We start from the raw sequence: 23,038 nt of genomic DNA, 5'->3' as shown, positions 1-23,038 counted from the left end.
AATGTATGTTTGATAATGACATACCTGCGTGTTCACATCATGTAAGGTACTTTACATTACTTTAGATGATTTTCCATTTTTATTTAACAATTTGGACAAAATAGCCAATTTTACACTGAGGCGCCCACTTTTCCTTAACCCATTATTATCTTATTTTGAAGGCCGGAAGTAGATCGAGCTAATTAAACGAATTACTACTTGACGGAGATTCACCCGGAAGTAGTTCTGGTCCAGATGTAAACAGGAGTGGAAGATGGATCCCTTTATATTCTATACTGAGAATCCAATGCCATCCTTGGCATCAAAAGTGTTTTTTGGAGAAAATGGACTATAAAGATGAGAAAGACTGTTGGCTTCCATGTTATGGGCAGACTATTGTGTGCACGTGGATGCGCGAGGATGATGAATCCAGTCCACCCGTGCCAGCACTTTCCAACGGACGGTACGTAGCCCTTGCCAGCTTTACTGTATATACAGTATATATTGCGCGTATACGTGGGATCGGCGCTCTAGATACCTTTTAATATTTCACCGAGTATTCGCGGGATCGGCTACAAATGAGTTTTTAATACCCCATGTGGTCTGTTTTTTCATTTTTTTCAGCTACTTAGTCAGTAGGTTTATACTTTGTTCTGTTGTCGTTGGGTAGTGATGAGCTCAGGAGGTTAGGTCCATTCCATCTGTATTTTTTTAGAAAACCAGAACCGACCCAACATCACATTCTGAGTGGCGTTCCCATCCGGCCTTCATTAGCAACACATTTTACATGTGGTGGTGGTGATGATGATGATGACGACAATGTCTTTGTCCACAATGATTTCACCATGTTAACCATTATTTTATGCTTTAGCTATTGAAAAATAGCAGATATACAAGCTCACAGCGTGCCACTGAATGTCGCGCTGCGAGCTTGTAGATCTGCTGTTTTTGAAAAAATCATGACAATTTGTGCAAAGTCTTATATATATTGGCCTGATTCTTTAAATAAATGTCTACTGAATCCTAAGGTTTTTGTAAAAAAAACTCATGTTTCTATCATCAGCGGTTCTCAAGCCTTTTCCTATCAAGGACCCCCAAAATTATGTTTGTATGTATTTGGCCGCCGACCCCTCAAAATATGGTGTTCCAGGGACCCCCAGAAGCAGAGATTTGAGATACAAAGGTTTGCTTCAAGGTTCAAGGTTCAAGGTTGTACTTTATTGTTACGTCTTTTGTACAGGTACATAAGAGTAAAATTTGTTTTTGTTTGGCATCCTTCAGTCAATGCAGTCGTATATCAAAGAAAAAAAAAACAATATAATAACATCAAACCACATCTAAAAATAATAATAATAATCTAAAAAGGAGTGCAAAAGGCAAAAAGAGCAACAGGAAAAGAAAAGAGCATCCTCAGATGTACTTGTGCAAAAAGTTTGGCATATTCTATACGCCAACAGCATATTTTTCGAGTAGTTGCTATTGTACTGTACTTAACTTTTGTAAACATCTTCACAGAGTGTTCTATGTGCAACAGATTAATATATTCAACTTCACAGTATGCATTTATGTACAGTAGGTGCAATTCAACTTCACAAGGAGGGAACGTAAGGGGTATGTACAGTAGGTGCAGTTCAACTTCACAAGGAGCTTTGAACAAGCTTGTAGAGTGGCACCAAGTGACACGCTGTGAGTGTGTACATCTGCTATTTTTGAGAACCACTGTTCTAAATCGTACAAGTTTGTTTGTAGAACTTATGTTGCTATATAGAGTATATCAACGTCGTAGTCGGGTGGGAACCTCGTATCTCCAAGTTTCAAATTTGTACGTTCTTTCGCAAAGTAAAGCCCTGCTTCATTCTACAAGGCCGTTCGTTGCACAAAAGTAGTGAAAACAGCAGATCTACAAGCACACAACGCCTCGTGGTGCGAGGCGCTGTGTGCTTGTAGATCGGCTGTTTTCACTAGTTTAAATCATTTTTAAAATGATAAATGCAAAACTAAAATCACCTGGATGCTTTTCCGGTTTTAATGGGTTAAACCTTACGTGCGTAGTTGACCGGCGTCCCCCCAGGGCTGTATAATAGGTCCTCTCCAAAGGAGAGGACCTAACCTCACCGAAAATAGCCTGATCTTACAATATCCATCCATCCATCCATCCATCTATCTTCAACCGCTTACCCGGAATCGGGTCGCGGGGGTAACCGTTCCAACAGAGATTTCCAGTCTTCCCTTTCCAGAGCAACGTCAAGAACGTCCTCCATTTCTTGCTGTATAGCGTTGCTGTTGGGCAGAAACCTCTTATCTCCATGTAACTTTGTTGTGTTTTTTCACACCAGATCTGCAAGCTTGGTCATATGAGGTCTCCACCTGACAGACGATATCTAACTAACATCTAAAATGACGCAGATTCTTTCCCGGTTTGAAGGGGTTTAAAAGTGCTGGTTTAACTCGGTTCTGATACTGGGTGCTTTCTAAGATGTGATAGTAGTGTGTGAAGCAGGTTGCAAACACTGCCGTTGAATTAGGCTATTATTGTAACTCCTGTGAGCTGTGAGTGTTATGCTGGTGGACGCTTCTGGCACGTAGCCTGTACTCCCTAATTCACTGAATGAAAGGCTGGCTTTGTTCTAAAGTACCCCTCCCCCCACACACACGGATACACACAAGAACTATCGTGGAGTGGATTGTTTTAATACCTCGATATTAACACACACACGCACGCGCGCACTTGCATGACCTTCGGATCAATTGTTTCATGGTGTTAAAGTGAAGCTGGTTACTTATTTCTCCTCCCTCATTGAAACACTTACCATGACAGACAGACAGATACACGGACCATTAGGCTCTGGTGGGATTTGACTAAGGTCACCTCAGTCATGCAAAAGTTCATATAAACAGAAAAAATACCCAATGAGGCCTAACAATAACTGTCTTAAAGTGACCATTCTACCACGGTTCATTGCGTTTGTGTGTGTGTGTGTGTGTGTGTGTGTGTGTGTGTGTGTGTGTGTGTGTGTGTGTGTGTGTGTGTGTGTGTGTGTGTGTGTGTGTGTGTGTGTGTGTGTGTGTGTGTGTGTGTGTGTGTGTGTGTGTGTGTGTGTGTGTGTGTGTGTGTGTGTGCGTGCGTGCGTGCGTGCGGTTCAGATGGTTGAAGGGGTTCAGACGCCAGAGGCATTTAACACATTCTCAGACTAAAGTTATTTTGCTGCTCAGGAATGTTGGTTACATCATTAATTCTGAACCATTACAACCCAAGCGAACCAGAAGTTAAGTGTTGGGTCACGAGGAACTTAGTCTAATTGGTGACCATCACAGAAGATTTTGTTTGTTTTTGTGCTTTTTGCCCCCTTTTCCTCTGCAATTTAGTCGTCCCTCCCACATTGTCACTGCTGTTGTATCCTACTGACTCACCTGCCACCTGCTCGCAACCTCTTTCGTACTGTACTAGCCCTTACCCGTTCAAAGATATGAGCTCCGAAATGATGTGCAGTGTGTGGGTTATGGGATGTGCACTGTGCACACAGTATATGAGGGATGGAAAGTAACTTTAACTGGTGCTTGCATGCTAATATGTAGGAGCATCAATGTAAGAAATACCCGTTCCATTTAACGGCTACAGAGATACTGTGTACCGATCTGCATGATTTTTGGACAACATCTGTAACAGGGCCTGAACCCCCCCACCCCCACCCCCCCCCCCCGCCCGCCCGCCCGCCTGCCCGCCTGCACACACACACACTCCCCCCCCCCCCCGTGTGTGTGTGTGTGTGTGTGTGTGTGTGTGGGTTTGTGTGTGATTGTGCATGGCCTGAACAACAGCGCCCCTCCCTTAACATGTGTGGTCACAAAAGGTACTGTAGGCTAATATAGATACACCATAAAAATGCTAATATACAGCATACGATTTGTGAAAGTGACAAACGGGCTTCACAGTTATGTTAGGTGTGTTCATATGCTAATGGTGATGCGATTTCAGATCAATTGCTCCAGCCACTGAGGAGAAACGCTGTTGCAGGCAGGCAGGCAGGCAGACAGACAGACAGACAGACAGACAGACAGACAGACAGACAGACAGACAGACAGACAGACAGACAGACAGACAGACAGACAGACAGACAGACAGACAGACAGACAGACAGACAGACAGACAGACAGACATTCGCAAAATTATAGTATAGATGTATGACAGGGTTCCCAAATAGGCGGGGGGGGGGTTCTGTCCGGCCCCACCAACCACAGTAAAAAAAAAAAAGTGTGTTTTTTTTTTTTTTCAAAGAATATTTTGGGGGACTAGTGAAAGTTACAGGTATGGTTAGTGATATGAAACGTAAGTTTACCATAAGTAATCCTTAAAGGGGAATCCTTAAAGAGGAGTTGTGTAGAAATAGAAAAAAAAGTTCCCCCCCTTCTGTGTTGCCTAGAACTGGAGGATTGATTTTGGGGTTTGTATTGTAAAGTACAACTTGATGACACGTAAGCTTACCATAAGTAATCCTTAAAGGGGAATCCTTAAAGAGGAGTTGTGTAGAAATAGAAAAAAAGTTCCCCCCCTTCTGTGTTGCCTAGAACTGGAGGATTGATTTTGGGGTTTGTATTGTAAAGTACAACTTGATGACATCACACATTGTACTTTACAATACAAACCCCAAAATCAATCCTCCAGTTCTAGGCAACATTGAAGAGGGGGAACTTTTTTTCTATTTGCACACAACTCCTCTAAGGTATATTAACCAGTAAGACTCCCTAATCGGGAGATAAGCGACCGTAGGTGGCTTATCTCCACAAATAGGGCCAAAATTTGTTTTTCCAAAATCTTCCTGATCCATGTTGATGACATGAGTGTAGACATGCTGTGTAGTGATATTCGTGATTTTAGGGCAAAAACTGTAGGAGCAGTGTCCAAAAATGTGTTTTAAAAATCGGCCTGAAGGTGGCGCTACAATAGGGCCATGTGAGAAATGAGGGGTGGGGTCTCCGCGTTGCCTTGGCGGACGAATAGGTACCGGCCCCGGCTCTCCCGGACGCTCCTAGCCCGAGTTACGGCATTTTATGTGCGCTGCAGTGGCAGGGGGTCCTCCACTGGGGGCGCCACCACTTTTGCATCCGTTCTGGAGCACCAGGAGTCGGTGGTCCCCGGGAATTCCCCGTGAGCAGCCCCGTTGGGGTGGTCATTTGGTCATTTTTGCACATTTGGTCATTTTTTACATCTGGGGGTCCCCCAGGGACCTGGGGGTCCCTGGGGCTCCGGGGGTCCTTGGAGGTTGTAGTTTGGCAGGCAAGGAGTGTGTGTGTGTGTGTGTGTGTGTGTGTGTGTGTGTGTGTGTGTGTGTGTAAAATCTGGCATGGATCGGGTCAACGGGTGCGGAGATATAAGCAGGGAAAAAGTGTGACGTGTGACGTGTGAGCACATTTGGTCATTTTTTACATCTGGGGGTCCCCCAGAGTTTGGCAGTCAAGGAGTGTGTGTGCAAAATTTGGCATGGATGGGGGCAACGGTTGTGGAGATATGAGCAGGGCAAAAGTGTGACTGACTCACTCACTGACTGACTGACTCAGCCACGGACAGCCGGTGGAGGTTTCTACAGTAAGTAGCTCCCTACGGTCGCAATGACATATTTCAAGTCTTCCCCTTTAAGGCCCATTCCCACTGGGCCAGATAACAGATAAAAAAAATCTCTTTCTCCAGATATTTTTCCATTCAAAGTGGATGGTAGATACAGATTAAAAAAAAAATATCTACCACAGATATTTGCCACAGATACTTTTATCTGTGGCAGATATTTTTTTATCTGTATCTACCATCCACTTTTTATCTGTTATCTGGCCCAGTGGGAATGGGCCTTTAATCATTTTCAATCATATTCAGGGGGCTTTTGGAGAGAAATGAGACAGACACAGAGAGTCCATGGGCCATACGAGATGTCGGTATCGGAAAGGTGGCAAAGGTTATCGTGCATTTTTGAAAAGCTCTATATCTGTAGATTATAATTTGGTATGATAACCCTTTCTGAGACACAGCTAAATTGCTTTTTGCTTTTTTTTCCCTGTAATGTAAAGTTAATGGGACACCAACTCTAGCGGCTGATAACATCAATTTAGCTGTGTCTCAGAAAGGGTTATCAATTATCATACCAAAATATAATCTACAGATATAGAGCTTTTCAAAAATGCATGATAACCTTTGCCACCTTTCCGATACCGACATCTCGTATGGTCCATGGACTAAGAGCACTGCAGAGGGAAGGTGTGTGTGTGTGTGTGTCTGTGTCCAGCTGATGTCAGTTAGTAGTTCTATTGTGAAAATAGCCGATCTACAGCATGTAGATCGGTTATTTTCACAATTTCTGCCTCTATATATTTGACAATTTGGACAAGGTTTTAAAAAGTCCTTAAATTGGTACTTTAGAAATGTGCAGATACCCTCTATACACTTAAACTTTATGTTAGTTTGTTACAGTTGAGGGAGAAAACAATGTTTCACATTAAGTTAATCATCTGGGGACCCCCAAAATAATTGGTGGGTCCTGTGTGATGTGATGATGTCATCAAACGATAAAGTCGACTTCAACTCAACTTTTTACTGAGTCGAGTCGAATTGCAAAAATCACAAGTCGTTAAATCGTTAATGCCCTAACACACGCGCGCACACACACACATGCACACACACACACACACACACACACACACACACACACACACACACACACACACACACACACACACACACACAAACTCGTACAAACCTTTTACATACTGTAGCATCTTCGTGTCCAGTTTGGGAACGGTCTGCCAGTAATACCAAATGCATTGCTCCGTTTCAGCTTGACCCGTAGCGTCGCTTTGAATCAATGGAAGTGACGTGATAATGAAACCAATATCTATTCAGTCAGACACAGGCATAAAAGAAGCATCTTCGGTCGGGTCTTGACCTGCTATTGTCACTTTGAATCAATTAAAGTGACGTTATGTGATCCCCGTGTTGTGTGCATTCCGTGCAGCAGTATAGAGTCAGCGGTTGCCCATTAACTGTTAAAAAAAATAGCAGATATGCAAGCTCACAGCTGCAAGCTTTGTACATCTGCTATTTTTGGAAGATTTCGATTTGTGCAAGTCTTTGAATATTTTTGACCCGATTCTATAAATGCTTTCTAAATCCTTCTTCTAAATCAGCGGACCCCCATCTCAAAATATGTCGTTCCAGGGACCCCCCTGCGAGGCGTTGTGAGCTTGTAGATCGGCTCTTTTCAGCACGCAACACCTGAGAGCAACCAAACATCTTCTCTAATCTCCACTAGTCGCTCCCTACTCTAGTTTTTATTTTTTATTCTTTTGACGAAATTGTCAATATATTTAGTCTTAGTTTTAGTCATCACAGCTTAGTTTTTATTTTGTTTTTATTTCGTTTTCGTCAGTGAACAAAAGGCAGTCGACACACATTTTTGGTCATAGTTTTAGTTAACCCATTTAGGCCTGAACACATTATGACGCAATATTTTATGCTTTAAATATAAAAAAATAGCAGATATACAAGCTCACAGCGCGGCACCGAGTGCCGCGCTGCGAGCTTGTAGATCTGCTATTTTTGAAAAATCGTGAAAATTAGAATTTTGACCAGATTCTTGTCTTTTGAATCCTTCTAAGATTTTTGGAAAAAAAACTATGTTTCTATGTCAGCAATCTGGCCAGCCATCGTCAAAGAAAAGGTCCTTTTCAACTGGAGCTCAGTTAGTCTGTTCTTGAGACACTACTATGTCAGTGGTGCTCAAACCTTTTCATGTGAAGGACCCCCAAAATGATATTTATTTGGCCACGGACCCCCATCTCAAAATATCTAGTTCCAGGGACCACCCAGAAGCAAAATTTGAGTTACAAACGTTCGCTTTGAAAAATACATATATTCAAAGATTTGCACACATTTTCATGACTTTTTCAAAAATAGCAGATCTACAAGCTCGCAGCGCGGCACTCGGTGCCGCGCTGTGAGCTTGTATATCTGCTATTTTTCAATAGTTAAAGCATAAAATATTGCGTCATAATGTGTTCAGGCCTAAATGGGTTAAATCAACACTGATCATAAGGATGTTTCTGAGAGGTGATAAAAAGCAGGGAGCGTGTCCCACTTTAGCTTCATGTGTGTTTTCTGTCCCACTTTAGCTTCATGTGTGTTTTCTGTCCCACTTTAGCTTCATGTGTGTTTTCTGTCCCACTTTAGCTTCATGTGTGTTTTCTGTCCCACTTTAGCTTCATGTGTGTTTTCTGTCCCACTTTAGCTTCATGTGTGTTTTCTGTCCCACTTTAGCTTCATGTGTGTTTTCTGTCCCACTTTAGCTTCATGTGTGTTTTCTGTCCCACTTTAGCTTCATGTGTGTTTTCTGTCCCACTTTAGCTTCATGTGTGTTTTCAAAACAAAGTGATTCACACTTGAACTAATCAGCTGTGAGGTTGAGCTTTTGACCGCGTCACATTAGAGCTGAACGATTTATTGCTTTGGCGTCAACATGCCAATAGATGGACACACGTGCACACACATGCACTCGCATGCTGTAGTCACACTGTAGTGCAAGTGATGCAGTGTTTCTGGTATAGAACATCATGGGGGTCTGGGCCCCCTAGGGGGTCCTCAGAGTTACTGTATGGTCCCCCAACTTGTTATAGCAGCATTTTCTCTTTTCTTTTTTGTTCTTTTTTTCCCCAGTATGTCTGGACTTATTAGTAAAGATTGTGTGCAAGCAAACAAAGCAAACAAAACTGATGATAGTACTGTCAAATAGTATCAAAACCTCCACCGGATGGCTGTTTGTCTGTCTGTCAGTCAGTTAGTCAGTCAGTCAGTCAGTCAGTCAGTCACGTCACACTTTTCCCCTACTCATATCTCCGCCACCGTTGCCCCTATCCATGCCAAACTTTGCACACACACCGCCGATTCTTGCAAAACAGATTGTTGGACACTGCTCCTACAGAGTTTGCCCTAAAATCACGCAAAACGGTACACAGTATCTCTAAAGTCATCAACATGGATCTGCCCCATTTCCCATATTCCCTCCTGATTGGCTACCATTGCCTTCTAAAGTTTGTGTATGCAACCTGATGGTCGCTTATCTCCCGATTTAGGAAGTCTTACTGGTGATAGTTCTGTCAAATATGAATCTAAAAGCCATTAAGCTTCCGCATCCTTGCGGAAATTCTTTTTGAACCAGGCAGCCATCAGGACACTAATGGCTCTATTTAGTTTGTCTTAAGTAGCTGCTCTTATGCCTTAACTTAAAGGCCTGTCCATATTGTCTCCGACCACCAAACCCTTCATCAGAAAGGTTCGGTTCAACAACAAAATGACGTCTCTCGCTTCTTCTGAAAAGCATTAGCCCAAATTAGAGTTCAGAAAGCGTGCGTGCGTGCGTGCGTGCGTGCGCGCGTGCGCGCGTGCGTGCGTGCGTGCGGAAAGGCATTTATAGAATCAGCCTCGGGATGATATCTGCTGTATCTGTGTGGTTTGCAAACTCTGTGTAAATACAATGTTGTCCTGATTCTAGATTGTTGTGTGTTTCTCATACTCACGGTGTTTCTCTGTGTGTTGTCAGACGCTGGACTTCTCCCTGGAGGAGAGGCTGTGTCTGGCCGACCTGACGCTGGCTCTGGACAATGAGCTGCTGGTCAGCGGCAACGGCATCCACCAGGCTGCCCTGATCTCCTACAAGAATGAGATCACACACCTACAGTATGTATACGCACGCACGCACACACACACACACACACACACACACACACACACACACACACACACACACACACACTGCTCTGTTCCATTTCGTGTAGCGAAGCGTTTTAATTTCAAGGGTGACCTTAACTCTGAAAGCGGGTCCATTTGGTTCCATTTGCACACTCTCAGTTACTCGAGGAGTAAAATATGGAGATGACTGACATCATAATTGTCTGACATCATAGACCACACGAGACTGACACAGTATGTCTATATACTGTATGGGCATCCGAGATGTGGGCGTAATATTGTTGACATCAGGGATCCCCATGTATGGGCATAAAAAAGTGACAAGGACGAAATTAATGTGCAGGTGTGACTCGCGTCACACAACCACACTTGCAATTTCCCAGAATGTCTAGTTAAACAGATGTTGTTATCCAGACTGAGAGCTATAGATATAGAAGAAGTTTCTAGATCAGCAGAATCTAATTTCCTGTGGAGCTAATTAACCCAGAGAAGAAAGCAATGAACTGTTATTGATGTGGTATTGATTGGTTGGCCTGGGGCAGAAATGAAGTTACAAACAGCTGACCTGTATTCTACATGAACAGCTCATTTTAACATGACAATGTCTCCCTCTACTGGTCAAATTGTGACACAACACTTTAAGAACAGTTCAATTAAACTGATAGAAATCGTCACACTTTTGCCCTACTCATATGCCCGCCACCGTTAGGTGGAGTCTGAAGAGGTGAGTCTTCAGTCCATGGTGGAAGCTAGGGAGTGAGTCTGTAGTTCTAAGTGCGACAGAGAGTTTATTCCACAGTTTGGGGGCCAGGAGGGCAAATTGTCTAGGACGAGTGGATTTTTGTCCTGGGGTTTTTAGCAAGGGACATACAAAAAAAGTATTATTGAACTCAAGTCTCCATGGCATGACTAATCAATAGAAAAAAAGTCATTTTGGGGGTGAACTACTCCTTTAAACCTGTCTTGTATACGCTGCCCAAAATTCATAAATCAATGATTGATCCTCCTGGTCGCCCTATTGTGGCCCAAAATGATTCCCTTTTGTCTCCTCTGTCCGAATATGTGGATTTCTTTATCAAGCCCCTTGTCCACATATTACCTTTGTATATTAAAGACTCCACAGATCTAATACATAAAATCTCGCTTATCTCTGAGCTGCCTGACAATGTGGTATTATTAACCCTTGATGTGACGAGTCTTTACACAAATATTCCACATGAAGACTGATGCTGATGCAATGCCACCTAATCAGCTTATAGTCGATTTGGCTGCATATGCCCTGAAATATAACAATTTCAGTTTTGATAATGACTTTTGCCAGACCCATGAAATGGGTAGGCCTACATAAGCAAATGTCTGTCCGGGTTTTCTATATAAAGGGTATATATGATGATGACATGATGATGACATGCCTACAAAAGGCATGATGTCATAAATGATGATGACAGACAGGGGGTCTGGCACAACCAGGTTGACCTGGTCTAGTTTATTTACAAGTCTCTGGGACAAGCATGGGTTCAATTTTTGCTCCAAACTATGCTAATTTATTTATGGGCTATTTTGAGAAAAAAAATGTGTATTTAACCCCTCTGTTAGCACATACCAATCTAGGATTGTGAAGTGGTTCCGTTATATAGATGATATGTTCTCTATCTTTAAGGGCCGCATTGATGAATTGCAATCATTTGCATCTGTTCTAAATGAATGGGACCAAAATCTAAAATTTACATTAGAGTTCAGTCTCGAAAGCGTTAATTTTTTGGATATGTGAATTATTAACAATAGCGGTTGTCTCTCCACTACTCTGTATCAGAAAGAAACAGACCCCCCCCCCCCCCCCCCCCCCGTCCTTAAAAATGTCCTTACCAATAAGTCAGTTTTATAGATTGAGAAGAGTTTGTTCCTCCACTGATGAATACCTATACTATAATTTTGCGAATGTCTGTCTGTCTGTCTGTCTGTCTGTCTGTCTGTCTGTCTGTCTGTCACAGCGTTTCTCCTCAGTGGCTGGAGCAATTGATCTGAAATCGCATCACAATTAGCATATGAACACACCTAACATAACTGTGAAGCCCTTTTGTCACTTTCACAAATCGTATGCTGTATATTAGCATTTTTATGGTGTATCTACTATCTATTCTGCATCTAGCTTGAGGCTCATCTATTCTGCATCTAGCATGAGGCAACATGTTTAACCAGCTCTCTCTCTGTGCGTGCGTGCGGGCGGGCGGGCGGGCGGGCGGGCGGGCGGGCGGGCGGGCGGGCGGGCGGGCGGGCAGGCAGGCAGGCAGGCAGGCAGGCAGGCAGGCAGGCAGGCAGGCAGGCGCGTGGGCGGGCGGGCTGGGGGGGGGTAGCCATTAAACGAATACTGTGAAGCCCGTTTGTCACTTTCACAAATCGTATGCTGTATATTAGCATTTTTATGGTGTAACTACTATCTATTCTGCATCTAGCATGAGGCATGTCTATTCTGCATCTAGCATGGGGCAACATGTTTAACCAGCTCTGTGTGTGTGTGTGCGTGCGCGTGTGCGTGCGTGTGTGTGTGTGTGTGTGTGTGTGTGTGTGGGTGGGCGGGGGGCGGGGGGGGGGGGGGGGGGGGTGTTGGCTGGCCCTCTTTCAGATGTTGTCATGTAGATCGGTACACAGTATCTCTGTAGCCTTTAAACGAAACGGGTATTTCTTACATTGATGCTCCTACATATTATCATGCAAGCACCAGAAAGTTACTTTCCATCCCTCATATACTGTGTGCACAGTGCACACCCCATAACCCACACACTGCACATCATTTCGGAGCTCATATCTTTGAACGGGTAAGGACTAGTTTAAATAAAGCTTCTAAATGTATCCAAAGAGGGTATGATTTTCGCGTGTGTTGAGAAGGCCTTTACATTGGCTTTAAACAAACCCCGCTCTGAATTTTGCAAAAAAGCAACAAGAAAGCAACAAGAAGAAATGTTCTGTTACATGTGTCACCACTTATTCTGCCAATTCTCATAAGATTCAGTCTATTTTTAAGAAGCATTGGCATATCCTCAAGTCTGACCCAGAATTTTCACCTCCTTTTGTTTTAACCCATTTAGGCCTGACCTAAGTTTTCTGAAAAACAATATTATTAAGAAATTACCCTACAAAAACAAATATGTTGCCTCATACTGTACATGTACTGTAATACACTAAAATGTGTTCGCCCCTCTTCCATTTGGTTCATGCCCATTTCCAATCCTGCAGCTCTGCTGCACAAGGGCAGACTCTTCGGGCTCCCCTCCCAAAGGGAAACTACCCGTGTGGGCGTTGTGTGCAATGTAACAACACAGTGCAAACCAAACATTGTAATCATCCGCACACTGGTAAACGGTTTAAGATCAGTGTTTGTGTGTGTGCAGGACGGCAAATTCTGGGCCCTGGGTACAATGATTCACGGCGGGTCCCCCATGAATGTTCTTTAACCCATTTAGACTGGGAACGCATTATTACACATAATTATTACACACATATTTTGTGCAACTTGTGCTATTATTTTGTGTACTATTGAAAAATAGCAGATAGGCCTATACAAGCTCACAGCTGTGCTGCAAGCTTGTACATCTGCTATTTTTGAAAATTTGTGTGAAGATCTTTGAATATTTCTAAAGGTTTTTTGAAAAACCTATGTTTCTATGTCAGTGTTGCTCAAACCTTTTCATGTGAAGGACCCCCAAAATGATATGTATTTTGGCCACAGACCCCAATCTCAAAATATTTCGTTCCAGGGACCCCCCAGAAGCAAAATTTTAGTTACAAACGTTCGCTTATTCAAAGATTTGCACAAATTTTCACGACTTTTAAAAAATAGCAGATATACAAGCTCGCAGCGCGGCACTCAGTGCCACGCTGTGAGCTTGTATATCTGCTATTTTTCAATAGCTCAAGCAGAGCCGTTTCTGGGCCCATGGGGGCCCTAAGCATGATTCTGCTATGGGGCCTTCCTGCGGGCGCGAGCGTAGCGAGCGCACGCGAAAAAATAATAGGCCTAACATTTTTTATCGTTTTTTAATCCATTTTACATTGGAAATATATATATATATATATATATATATATATATATATATATATATATAAATGAATAAATAAAAAACTACAACAACAGGCAATGTATTTTTGCTATGTTTGATTTGTTCTTTTCTTATTTAAATAAAAAATGAAAACTTCCCCATAGGGGTGCTGGAACACCTGCAGCACCCCTAGTTCCCATGCTGTTCCCACGCTCCTGCACAGTGGCCACTGTGCCAAAACATCACATTCACTTTCTCTTTCAGCGGTGTGGAGATGCGCAGAAGCAAAGAAAGTCACCACAGTTTGATTTGATCATTGCTTTAGTCAATTATGAAGGGATTTTAAAAATTAAAACGTCTCCATATTGCTTTTGAAGTCTGGCATTTGCGATTCGCTAATCGCGGGATTTCACATCGCGATTTCGGTTTGAAAACGATTAACCATGCAGCACTAGTTCTTTTCTGCTGAGGAGGGGCGGGTGGGGGGGCTTTTTGGTCGGAGGGGCCCTACGCAGACTGCGTAGTCTGCGTGTACGGCCCGCCGGCGCTGAGCTCAAGTATGAAATAATGAAGGCCCCTCCACCTTGGGCCCTAGTAACTCAGTCCCACATTCCCCCCCTTGTGACGCCCCTGCAGGACGGTAGCAGAGGACGCGGTCAGAGAGCGAGACAGGCTGAGGACAGACCTGGACTGGGCAGACAGACGGAACCTGCAGCTGGTGCGAGAGGTGGACGACAGGCACGCTAGCATGGAAACCATCAACCAATCCAAGATCAAGTAAACGCTGTTGATTGTTGGTATAGTAGCTGTTGGTATTGTAGCTGTTGGTATAGTAGCTGTTGGTATAGTAGCTGTTGGTATTGTAGCTGTTGGTATAGTAGCTGTTGGTATTGTAGCTGTTGGTATTGTAGCTGTTGGTATAGTAGCTGTTGGTATAGTAGCTGTTGGTATAGTAGCTGTTGGTATTGTAGCTGTTGGTATTGTAGCTGTTGGTATAGTAGCTGTTGGTATAGTAGCTGTTGGTATAGTAGCTGTTGGTATTGTAGCTGTTGGTATTGTAGCTGTTGGTATAGTAGCTGTTGGTATAGTAGCTGTTGGTATAGTAGCTGTTGGTATTGTAGCTGTTGGTATTGTAGCTGTTGGTATAGTAGCTGTTGGTATAGTAGCTGTTGGTATAGTAGCTGTTTGTATAGTAGCTGTTGGTATAGTAGCTGTTGGTATAGTAGCTGTTGGTATAGTAGCTGTTGGTATAGTAGCTGTTGGTATAGTAGCTGTTGGTATAGTAGCTGTTGGTATAGTAGCTGTTGGTATAGTAGCTGGAGTGTGTCTGTGGTGGAGAAAAGTACTCACATTTGATAATAAAAGTATCAATACTGCAATGCAGGAACACTCTGTTACAAATAAAAGTCCGGAATAAAAAATGTGCTTGAGTAAAAGTACAAAAGTATTGGTGTCAAAATGTACTTGGAAGTACAAAAGTAGAAGGTACTAATGTCCTATTTGAAGTTTTCAAATAAATATGACGATAGCAGATCTACAAGCACATTAGATTGGCTATTTTCACTATTTTAAATAATTTTTAAGAGGATAAAAACAAAATGAACAGTTTTGGACGTACAAGCTTTCCACCCGACAATGACGGTATACTGAGGATTTGGGATTGGGCGTGACTGGTGTGTGATTGGTGGATTGGTTTCGGCAGGGACCTGGAGCAGGACTTCCGCGATAGGCTGACGGCGCTGAGGAGCCAATCGGAGCAGGAGAGCGAGGTGCTGCTGCAGCAGGTGGAGCGAGAGAGGGACCAGCTGAGAGAGGAGCTGGCTCTGATGAGGACCAGAGAGAGCACCCTGCAGGAGGAGATCTGCAACACCACGCAGGTAAACTGATCTGCAAGACCACCATGGGTGTAGGGTTAGGGTTACTTGGGTACATTTAAGCACTAGGCCAGGGGTCTTCAACGTTTTCAGGCCAAGGACCCCTTATGTGAGAGAGAGATGAAGCAGGGAACCCCCACAACCTTTTTCATAGATTCCATATAGTTTCATTGTTTGGCAGCACAATCATCAGGGTATTTTGGATTCATGTCAATTTGTGTTTTCAGATATTTAACCACTTGAACCGTCAATACTTAATGAACTTGACCTTTCACTCTGTACTTCAACCTATCTTCATATAATTGGTCCCACTAATGTTCACAATAGAATTGCATTTTCTTTTCCTACTCGGTCTGTGTCTCTTAGGAGGGATGTGGGCAGTTCAGAAACCCCACTACCAGTGACATCATCGTTAGGAAGATATATATTTTTTAAAACCTGTCTGCCAGTGACATCATCGTTAGGAGGATATTTATTTTAAAACAAGATTAAAACAACTATTTAAATTATTGTGAGAACAGTGGCTTCCATTATAACATTTCAGAATAGAAAGCCTGCCATTTCTATTAGCTTGGATTTCCTATCGATGATGTCACTGGTAGATGGGTTTCTGAACTTCCCACAGCCCTCCTATAAGACACTGACCAAGTAGATTAGTGACCTATCTTCATATAATAGGTCCTCACTGAGGACCTATTATATGAAGATAGGTTGAAAAGTGGTGAAGTCCTCCTTTAAAGGGATATTTCACTTAAAAAAAAAACTCCAGGCTCAGGGCCTCTCCCCACACACACCCATTGTAACTTCAAACTCCATTTTAACCATGATAGATTCATTAAGAACACCAGTTATTTTTTTCTGGTGACTCATACTACCCTCCTAATACGTGAGCAGGCCGTGTTTTTTCAATAACCTTTTTCATTTATTTTTAATAAAAAAGTTTTGTATTTAATTTTTTTCCATTTTCCCAAAGAATTATTAAAAATAAAAGAAAAAGGTTATTGAAAAAACACGGCCTGCTCACGTATTAGGGGGGGTAGTATGAGTCACCAGAAAAAATAACGGGTGTTTTTAATGAATCTATCATGGTTAAAATGAAGTTTGAAGTTACAATGGGTGTGTGTGTTGGGAGAGGCCCTGAGCCTGTTGAGCCTGTAGAGCCTGATAACATTTACATCAAATATCTAAATATTGAATCAAGCAAATTAAAATCTGTTCACGGTGTTCATAAAAGCCTGATTAGATGATAAAATGACCAAATGTTTTTTGGAAAGTGGAATATCCCTTTAAGTACAATTTTGAGGTACTTTTATTTTACTGTCAGAGTGTGTAAATATAGTGGCCATCGCCATCATAAAGGTCCATACACACCGCCGGCCAATTGGCCAATAGCGAATTAGCGTATAATTCGCTTTTTTTTTTAAAACCTTATAAAGTCAATGGAAGCATCCACACCAAAAGCGAATTTTGAATTTAGCGAACATTCGCTGGTGAACTCCTCTCTCTCTATGTATTAAATCAGGCTCACTCTATCCTACTTAAAGAGAGAGAAAGAGCATGGTCGAAGGACCTTCCCTTTGCATTGAGGCCGAGGGGAACAGTGTTTATTTTCCGTGTCTCTCGTCTGTGTGTGTGGCTGCTTGGAAAAAGTACTCGAATGTCTACTGGTAAAAGCATGGTTTATGTATGTTTTATTGTTAATTTATATGCAAAAAGACTAATGTTTTAAAATAAATCGCTGGGTATTAAATACAATAGGATCCGAAATGTAGTGGAGTAGAAGGAAAGTACTGGGAATTGGACTCAAGTACAAATACCTACAAGTACAGGCTACTCAAGTAAATCTACTTTTAGTTACTTTACACTGCTGCAGAGCGGAGGGGCAACGGTGAACGCGTGTTGTCTCTTCTGTGATATGATGGGTTTTGTGCAGCGGTGAAGACTTCTATTCTTCTTTTTCTTTTTATTATTTAATAGGCTAACAACCACGGCCAGGTCATCATCACTTGAGGATGTAGTTTCCATTGTTTTATTTGTTTCCCCGTCCGTTCTCCTCTCTCCTCTCTCTCCTTTCTTCTCCTTTCTCCTGTGGCTACAGGCAGATATCACCCCCTCGTTTTTTGGCGAATTGAGCGAATATTAGACGCATATTCGCGTCGCTTTTTGGTGTGTATGGAAAAAGGCGAATCGCGAATACTTCGCTTTTTTGGTTCGCTTATTCACGCCGCTTTCGCTAATTCGCCGGTCTGTACAGAGCTTAAGAGTTGCCCACCCCTGATCTAGACGTGCGTGCGTTTGCGTGTTTGTGTGTGCGTGGAGCAGGAGAACAGGGGCCTGGAGGAGGAGCTGGGTCTGGTGAAGGTGAAAGGAGAACAGGGGCCTGGAGGAGGAGCTGGGTCTGGTGAAGGTGAAGATGTGTGAAGCAGAGACCTCTGTGTGTCGCCTCAACCGGGACCTGAGCCAGCTGCTGCACGACAAGGTTACACACACACACACACACACACACACACACACACACACACACACACACACACACACACACACCCTGAGCTGTCACGCTTACACACTTAATATTCACTGCCAGGTTTTTTTACCTCCAAAGGCCCACAATGCCAGAGTTGACCTTAAACTTTGACCTAAAAAAGGTTTAGATCGATGGTCTCAAACATGCCCATGGATGCCATGAAATCAGGAAAAAAAAGAATCGTCCGGTTTTGACATTCCCATGCAAAGCTAGATCGTTATAAATGAAAGTTGTTTTAAAGGAGTGAATGAGAGCTCACACACAAACACACACATGCGCACACACATGCGCACACACATGCGCACACACATGCGCGCACACACACACACACACACACACACACACACACACACACACACACACACACACACACACACACACACACAGTCATGTTTGTCAACCCCTGCAGAAGAGCCTAGAGATCAAAGCCAATGCTTTTGGCTTAGTCAACAGCGCCACCTAGTGGTTGAAAATGATAATCTGTCAAGATACGTCCATGGCATGGAATCCGCCATTGACGCTGATCTATGTCAAACCCTGGTTTTCAGTGATCACACTAGAGGCGCCCTTCTCCAACGTATGAATGGTGCTTGGCTGCTAGGAGACGGATGCAACCGGAAAAACGGTCATCCCAAAATGGTTCTGTCCGTCCCTGCAGATTTAGAACTAGAAGCAGTGCTCTTCTAAGCACAGGTCTCCACCAGGTCAGGAAGGTGCGTGCAAAGTTTCATGGAAAGCGCAAGCTGCGTTCGTGATTTGAGGCATTTTGTTAAAAAATCTGAAGTGGCATTTTTTCCTCTGTCTAGTGGGAATGTGCTTGCACAATTTCACGAAAATTGCACGCTGCGTTCGTGATTTGAAGCATTTTGTTCAAAACCGACCAATCCTACAAACAAAAAGACAATCTTGGCCAATCGGGATAGAATATGAAAAATCGGACGGGTCCATGTCGATCACATGACTGTAGAGATAATGTCTACCGACGTGCGTGATTTTTGAACCAAATATGTAGGACGGGTAGACAAATAGATTTGGTGAGGGTCCAATTTTTTTCTAAGGCATTAGATGGTGGGCCAGAACATATCATGAAAGGCACATTTTAAATTCATAGTTAAACAATGTTACGGGAACTCCAAGACAGACTGCCTTACAAGACACAATAGGCATTTATTTTAGATTAAAAAAATCTAAAATAAGGTAATAGGTGGCAAAGTGAACTGACCTTGTAGTGGAGCCTAATAATGATCATTTTAATGATTACATAAGCCTACTTTTATTCTCATTATTACTCCCTTCTCTGCTGCCATGCCTGCCAGGCTACAACAATGTTACATGTAAGCATGATTCATAATACATGACTTTGCAGATCTTAATCTCACAACTCAATGCGAAAAGACGATCGCAAGTGTTGTAAGCTTGTAGATCAGAGATTTTTTTTAAACAACTTCAGTTTACTAAAATAGGACTAAAGCTAAACGGTGTGTTACTGTATACAAAAGACTAAGATTAAATCTGAATTTCCTGTCACAGTGAACACTGCGTTACATACACATTACAACATTATACAGTGTTCAATTCATTCAGCTTTATTGGCACGAGAGAACATACATTTGCATCGCCAAAGCAAGAGTCAAAAACATTTGAAGAAACACACTGGGGAAAGTATGTAGTCGGGATAAAATGGGCACGCAGAAAGAGAAGGGTGGCATGGGAGAAGGTACACGCACGCACGCACGCACGCACGCACGCACGCACGCACGCACGCACACACACACACACACACACACACACACACACACACACACACACACACACACACACACACACACACACACACACACACACACACACACACACACACACACACACACACACACACACACACACATGCAGGCAGTGATGCATTTAGTGGTGTGAGGTAACTCATCCTGGACACTGATCTTTGCAGTGCTATAAATTAATAATTCACTGTGTGTGTGTGTGTGTGTGTGTGTGTGTGTGTGTGTGTGTGTGTGTGTGTGTGTGTGTGTGTGTGTGTGTGTGTGTGTGTGTGTGTGTGTGTGTGTGTGTGTGTGTGTGTGTGTGTGTGTGTGTGGCAGTAAAGGTCTCAGATGAATTTTAGGGGAACAGGCAGTCCACTCTGTACTGACAGTCTGAGATGGAGACAGTAAGTGTAGGAGACAGACAGTAGGACAGCTGAGAGGGAGACAGTGTAGGAGAGACAGACAGTAGGACAGCTGAGAGGGAGACAGTGTAGGAGAGACAGACAGTAGGACAGCTGAGAGGGAGACAGTGTAGGAGAGACAGACAGTAGGACAGCTGAGAGGGAGACAGTGTAGGAGAGACAGACAGTAGGACAGCTGAGAGGGAGACAGTGTAGGAGAGACAGACAGTAGGACAGCTGAGAGGGAGACAGTGTAGGAGAGACAGATAGTAGGACAGCAGAGAGGGAGACAGTGTGAGAGAGACAGACAGTAGGACAGCTAAAAGGGAGACAGTGTAGGAGAGACAGACAGTAGGACAGCTGAGAGGGAGACAGTGTAGGAGAGACAGACAGTAGGACAGCAGAGAGGGAGACAGTGTGAGAGAGACAGACAGTAGGACAGCTAAAAGGGAGACAGTGTAGGAGAGACAGACAGTAGGACAGCTGAGAGGGAGACAGTGTAGGAGAGACAGATAGTAGGACAGCAGAGAGGGAGACAGTGTAGGAGAGACAGACAGTAGGACAGCAGAGAGGGAGACAGTGTGAGAGAGACAGACAGTAGGACAGCTGAGAGGGAGACAGTGTAGGAGAGACAGACAGTAGGACAGCTGAGAGGGAGACAGCGTAGGAGAGACAGACAGTAGGACAGCTGAGAGGGAGACAGTATAGGAGAGACAGACAGCAGTAGGTTGTGGTCGCATCTGATCCCAGGCCAGTATTTACAGTAGGTCATTCTTCATTCAATTCTAAAACGGCGGGGTCTAGGGACCCTCGGGGTTCCTCGAAGGGGTTCGAAAAGGGCCCTTACAGCTCTGTAACTCTTGAGTGTGTGGTTTGCGCACACTCAGAATTACGGGGGTCCTTTGAGAAACACTCAAGAACAGTGTGTCTCAAACGTGCACATTTCAAGGGCTCCCCTTAACTCTGACAGTGTACATGGTGGTTCCATTTGTACACTGCCAGAGTTACAGACTTGTATGGGTCAATTTAGACCCCACTAAAGGAACCCACAGAGTCCCTGGAATCCACTTTGAGAAGCACTGCTCTAGTAACCTGGACGTGAACTGTATCATAGTCATAGAATGTGTGCATGAGCGCTGTGTTCCTATCATGGTAGAATCGGTTTGCTCATGTTTATCTGTTTGTTTTTGCACCTTTCATTTGATAGTTTGGCAGTTTGGATGCCAACCAATCGGGAGCCAGCCAGGAGGAGGGCTTCTCTGACATCATCAAGGAATACGAACTGCAGTGTCGGGTGAGAGAACACAACACCGTGTGTGATGTGCGTGAGTGAGTATGTGTATGTGTGTGTGTGTGTGCGCACACAAGTGTGTGCGTGTGTGCGTAAAGGAACCATTATTATTACAGTTGTTGGACTTTAAAGGACAACTTAGTTTTTTTTACTGCAAGGGTTCATATTTTAGATTGCAATTAGAGAAAAGAAAAGATGAGTGTTAAAATGTTTTCATTTACTGCTTTCTATCGTTTTAGCGAGTTTAATTTATTTGATTTCAATGGTTGGGACATGCGATGCAAGTGGCTAAATATGTATGTTTAGACACAATAAGCCCATTCCCAAGATGCACCACAATCTTTTATGGTCAGATGTAACTTATGGGGGCTACTAGTGTTACTGTAAAGAAATCGCCGGCTTATTGTGTCTAAAAACACATATTTAGCCACTTGCATGCATGCCCCCAACCACTGAAATCAAGGACATTAAAATCGCTAACGTATAGAAAGAAGTAAATGAAAACATTTTAACACATCTTTTCATTTCTCTAATTATAATCTAAAATATGAACCCTTGTTGTAAAAAAAACAAATTTGTCCTTTAAGGCAGGGGTCTTCAACAGGTGGTCCGGGACCCCTAGGGGGTCCTTAGAGTTACTACAAGAGCGTCCTCCAAATCTTTAAGTGATAGCAACTTTTTTTTCTCCTTTTTTTTATGTTAAACAATTCACCCTTTGTTAGCCTTCTGGTTGGTCCCTGACTGACCAACCAGCAGGCTCTATCTGCCTTGTCCCGCCCTGGTTCCGCCTTTTTTATGTTGAATTTGCTAAAACATAATTTATGGAGAAATAAAAACATATAAAAACATGCTGATTCACTATGCTGCCACTGAGCAGCTCCATTTGACTGAAACCAAGTTTGAAATTAGAATTGAGCACACAGAATAACAATATGAAGCAACTGAATTAACATGAAAGTGGATGGAGTGTCCCACTGAATGTCCCTCCAAGACACAGCAACCAATGGGTGTGGAGAGGGGCAGGACAACGGGCGGGACTTGACAAAGGGTGAATTGAACCCTAGCGTCCATATTCGTAGAAATGTAGCCAAAAATAGCAGATCTACAAGCTCACAACGCCTCGCGCTGCGAGGCGTTGTGAGCTTGTAGATCGGCTATTTTCGGCAAAGAGCTTTGGTGTAGAGGGGAAAAGGAGTAAAAAGTATTGACGGTTCAAGTGGTTAAATATCTTAAAACACAAATTGACATGAATCCAACATACACTGATGATTGTGCTGTCAAACAATGAAACTATATGGAAACAGGTTGTGGGGGGTCCCTGCTTCATCTCTCTCTCGGCTAAGGGGCCCTTGGCCTGAAAATGTTGAAAACCCCTGCTTTAAGGTGATACTATCCAGTATGTTGATAAGCCTGTCTCTGTCTACCTGAATGCCTCCCTGGCT

The 23,038-nt window shown here is 43.3% G+C and overlaps 1 protein-coding gene across 1 annotated transcript in view; it reads left to right on the top strand.

Moving 5' to 3' along the window:
* The window catches only part of ninl (ninein-like), a gene marked incomplete at both ends in the record, with an annotated part of 135,787 nt that overhangs the window by 67,464 nt on the left and 45,285 nt on the right, over positions 1-23,038 (top strand). The window contains 5 exons of the mRNA XM_080740901.1: positions 9,558-9,694; positions 14,380-14,520; positions 15,446-15,620; positions 17,940-18,032; positions 21,513-21,599. Of these exons, the coding sequence (XP_080597027.1) occupies positions 9,558-9,694; positions 14,380-14,520; positions 15,446-15,620; positions 17,940-18,032; positions 21,513-21,599 (633 nt within the window). The remainder of the gene's footprint in view (positions 1-9,557; positions 9,695-14,379; positions 14,521-15,445; positions 15,621-17,939; positions 18,033-21,512; positions 21,600-23,038) is intronic.

This window comes from Nannobrachium achirus (genome assembly GCF_963921795.1).
Source record: "Nannobrachium achirus genome assembly, chromosome: 13".
Taxonomy (NCBI): Eukaryota; Metazoa; Chordata; class Actinopteri; order Myctophiformes; family Myctophidae; genus Nannobrachium; species Nannobrachium achirus.
This window is presented reverse-complemented; position numbering and strand designations above follow the sequence as displayed.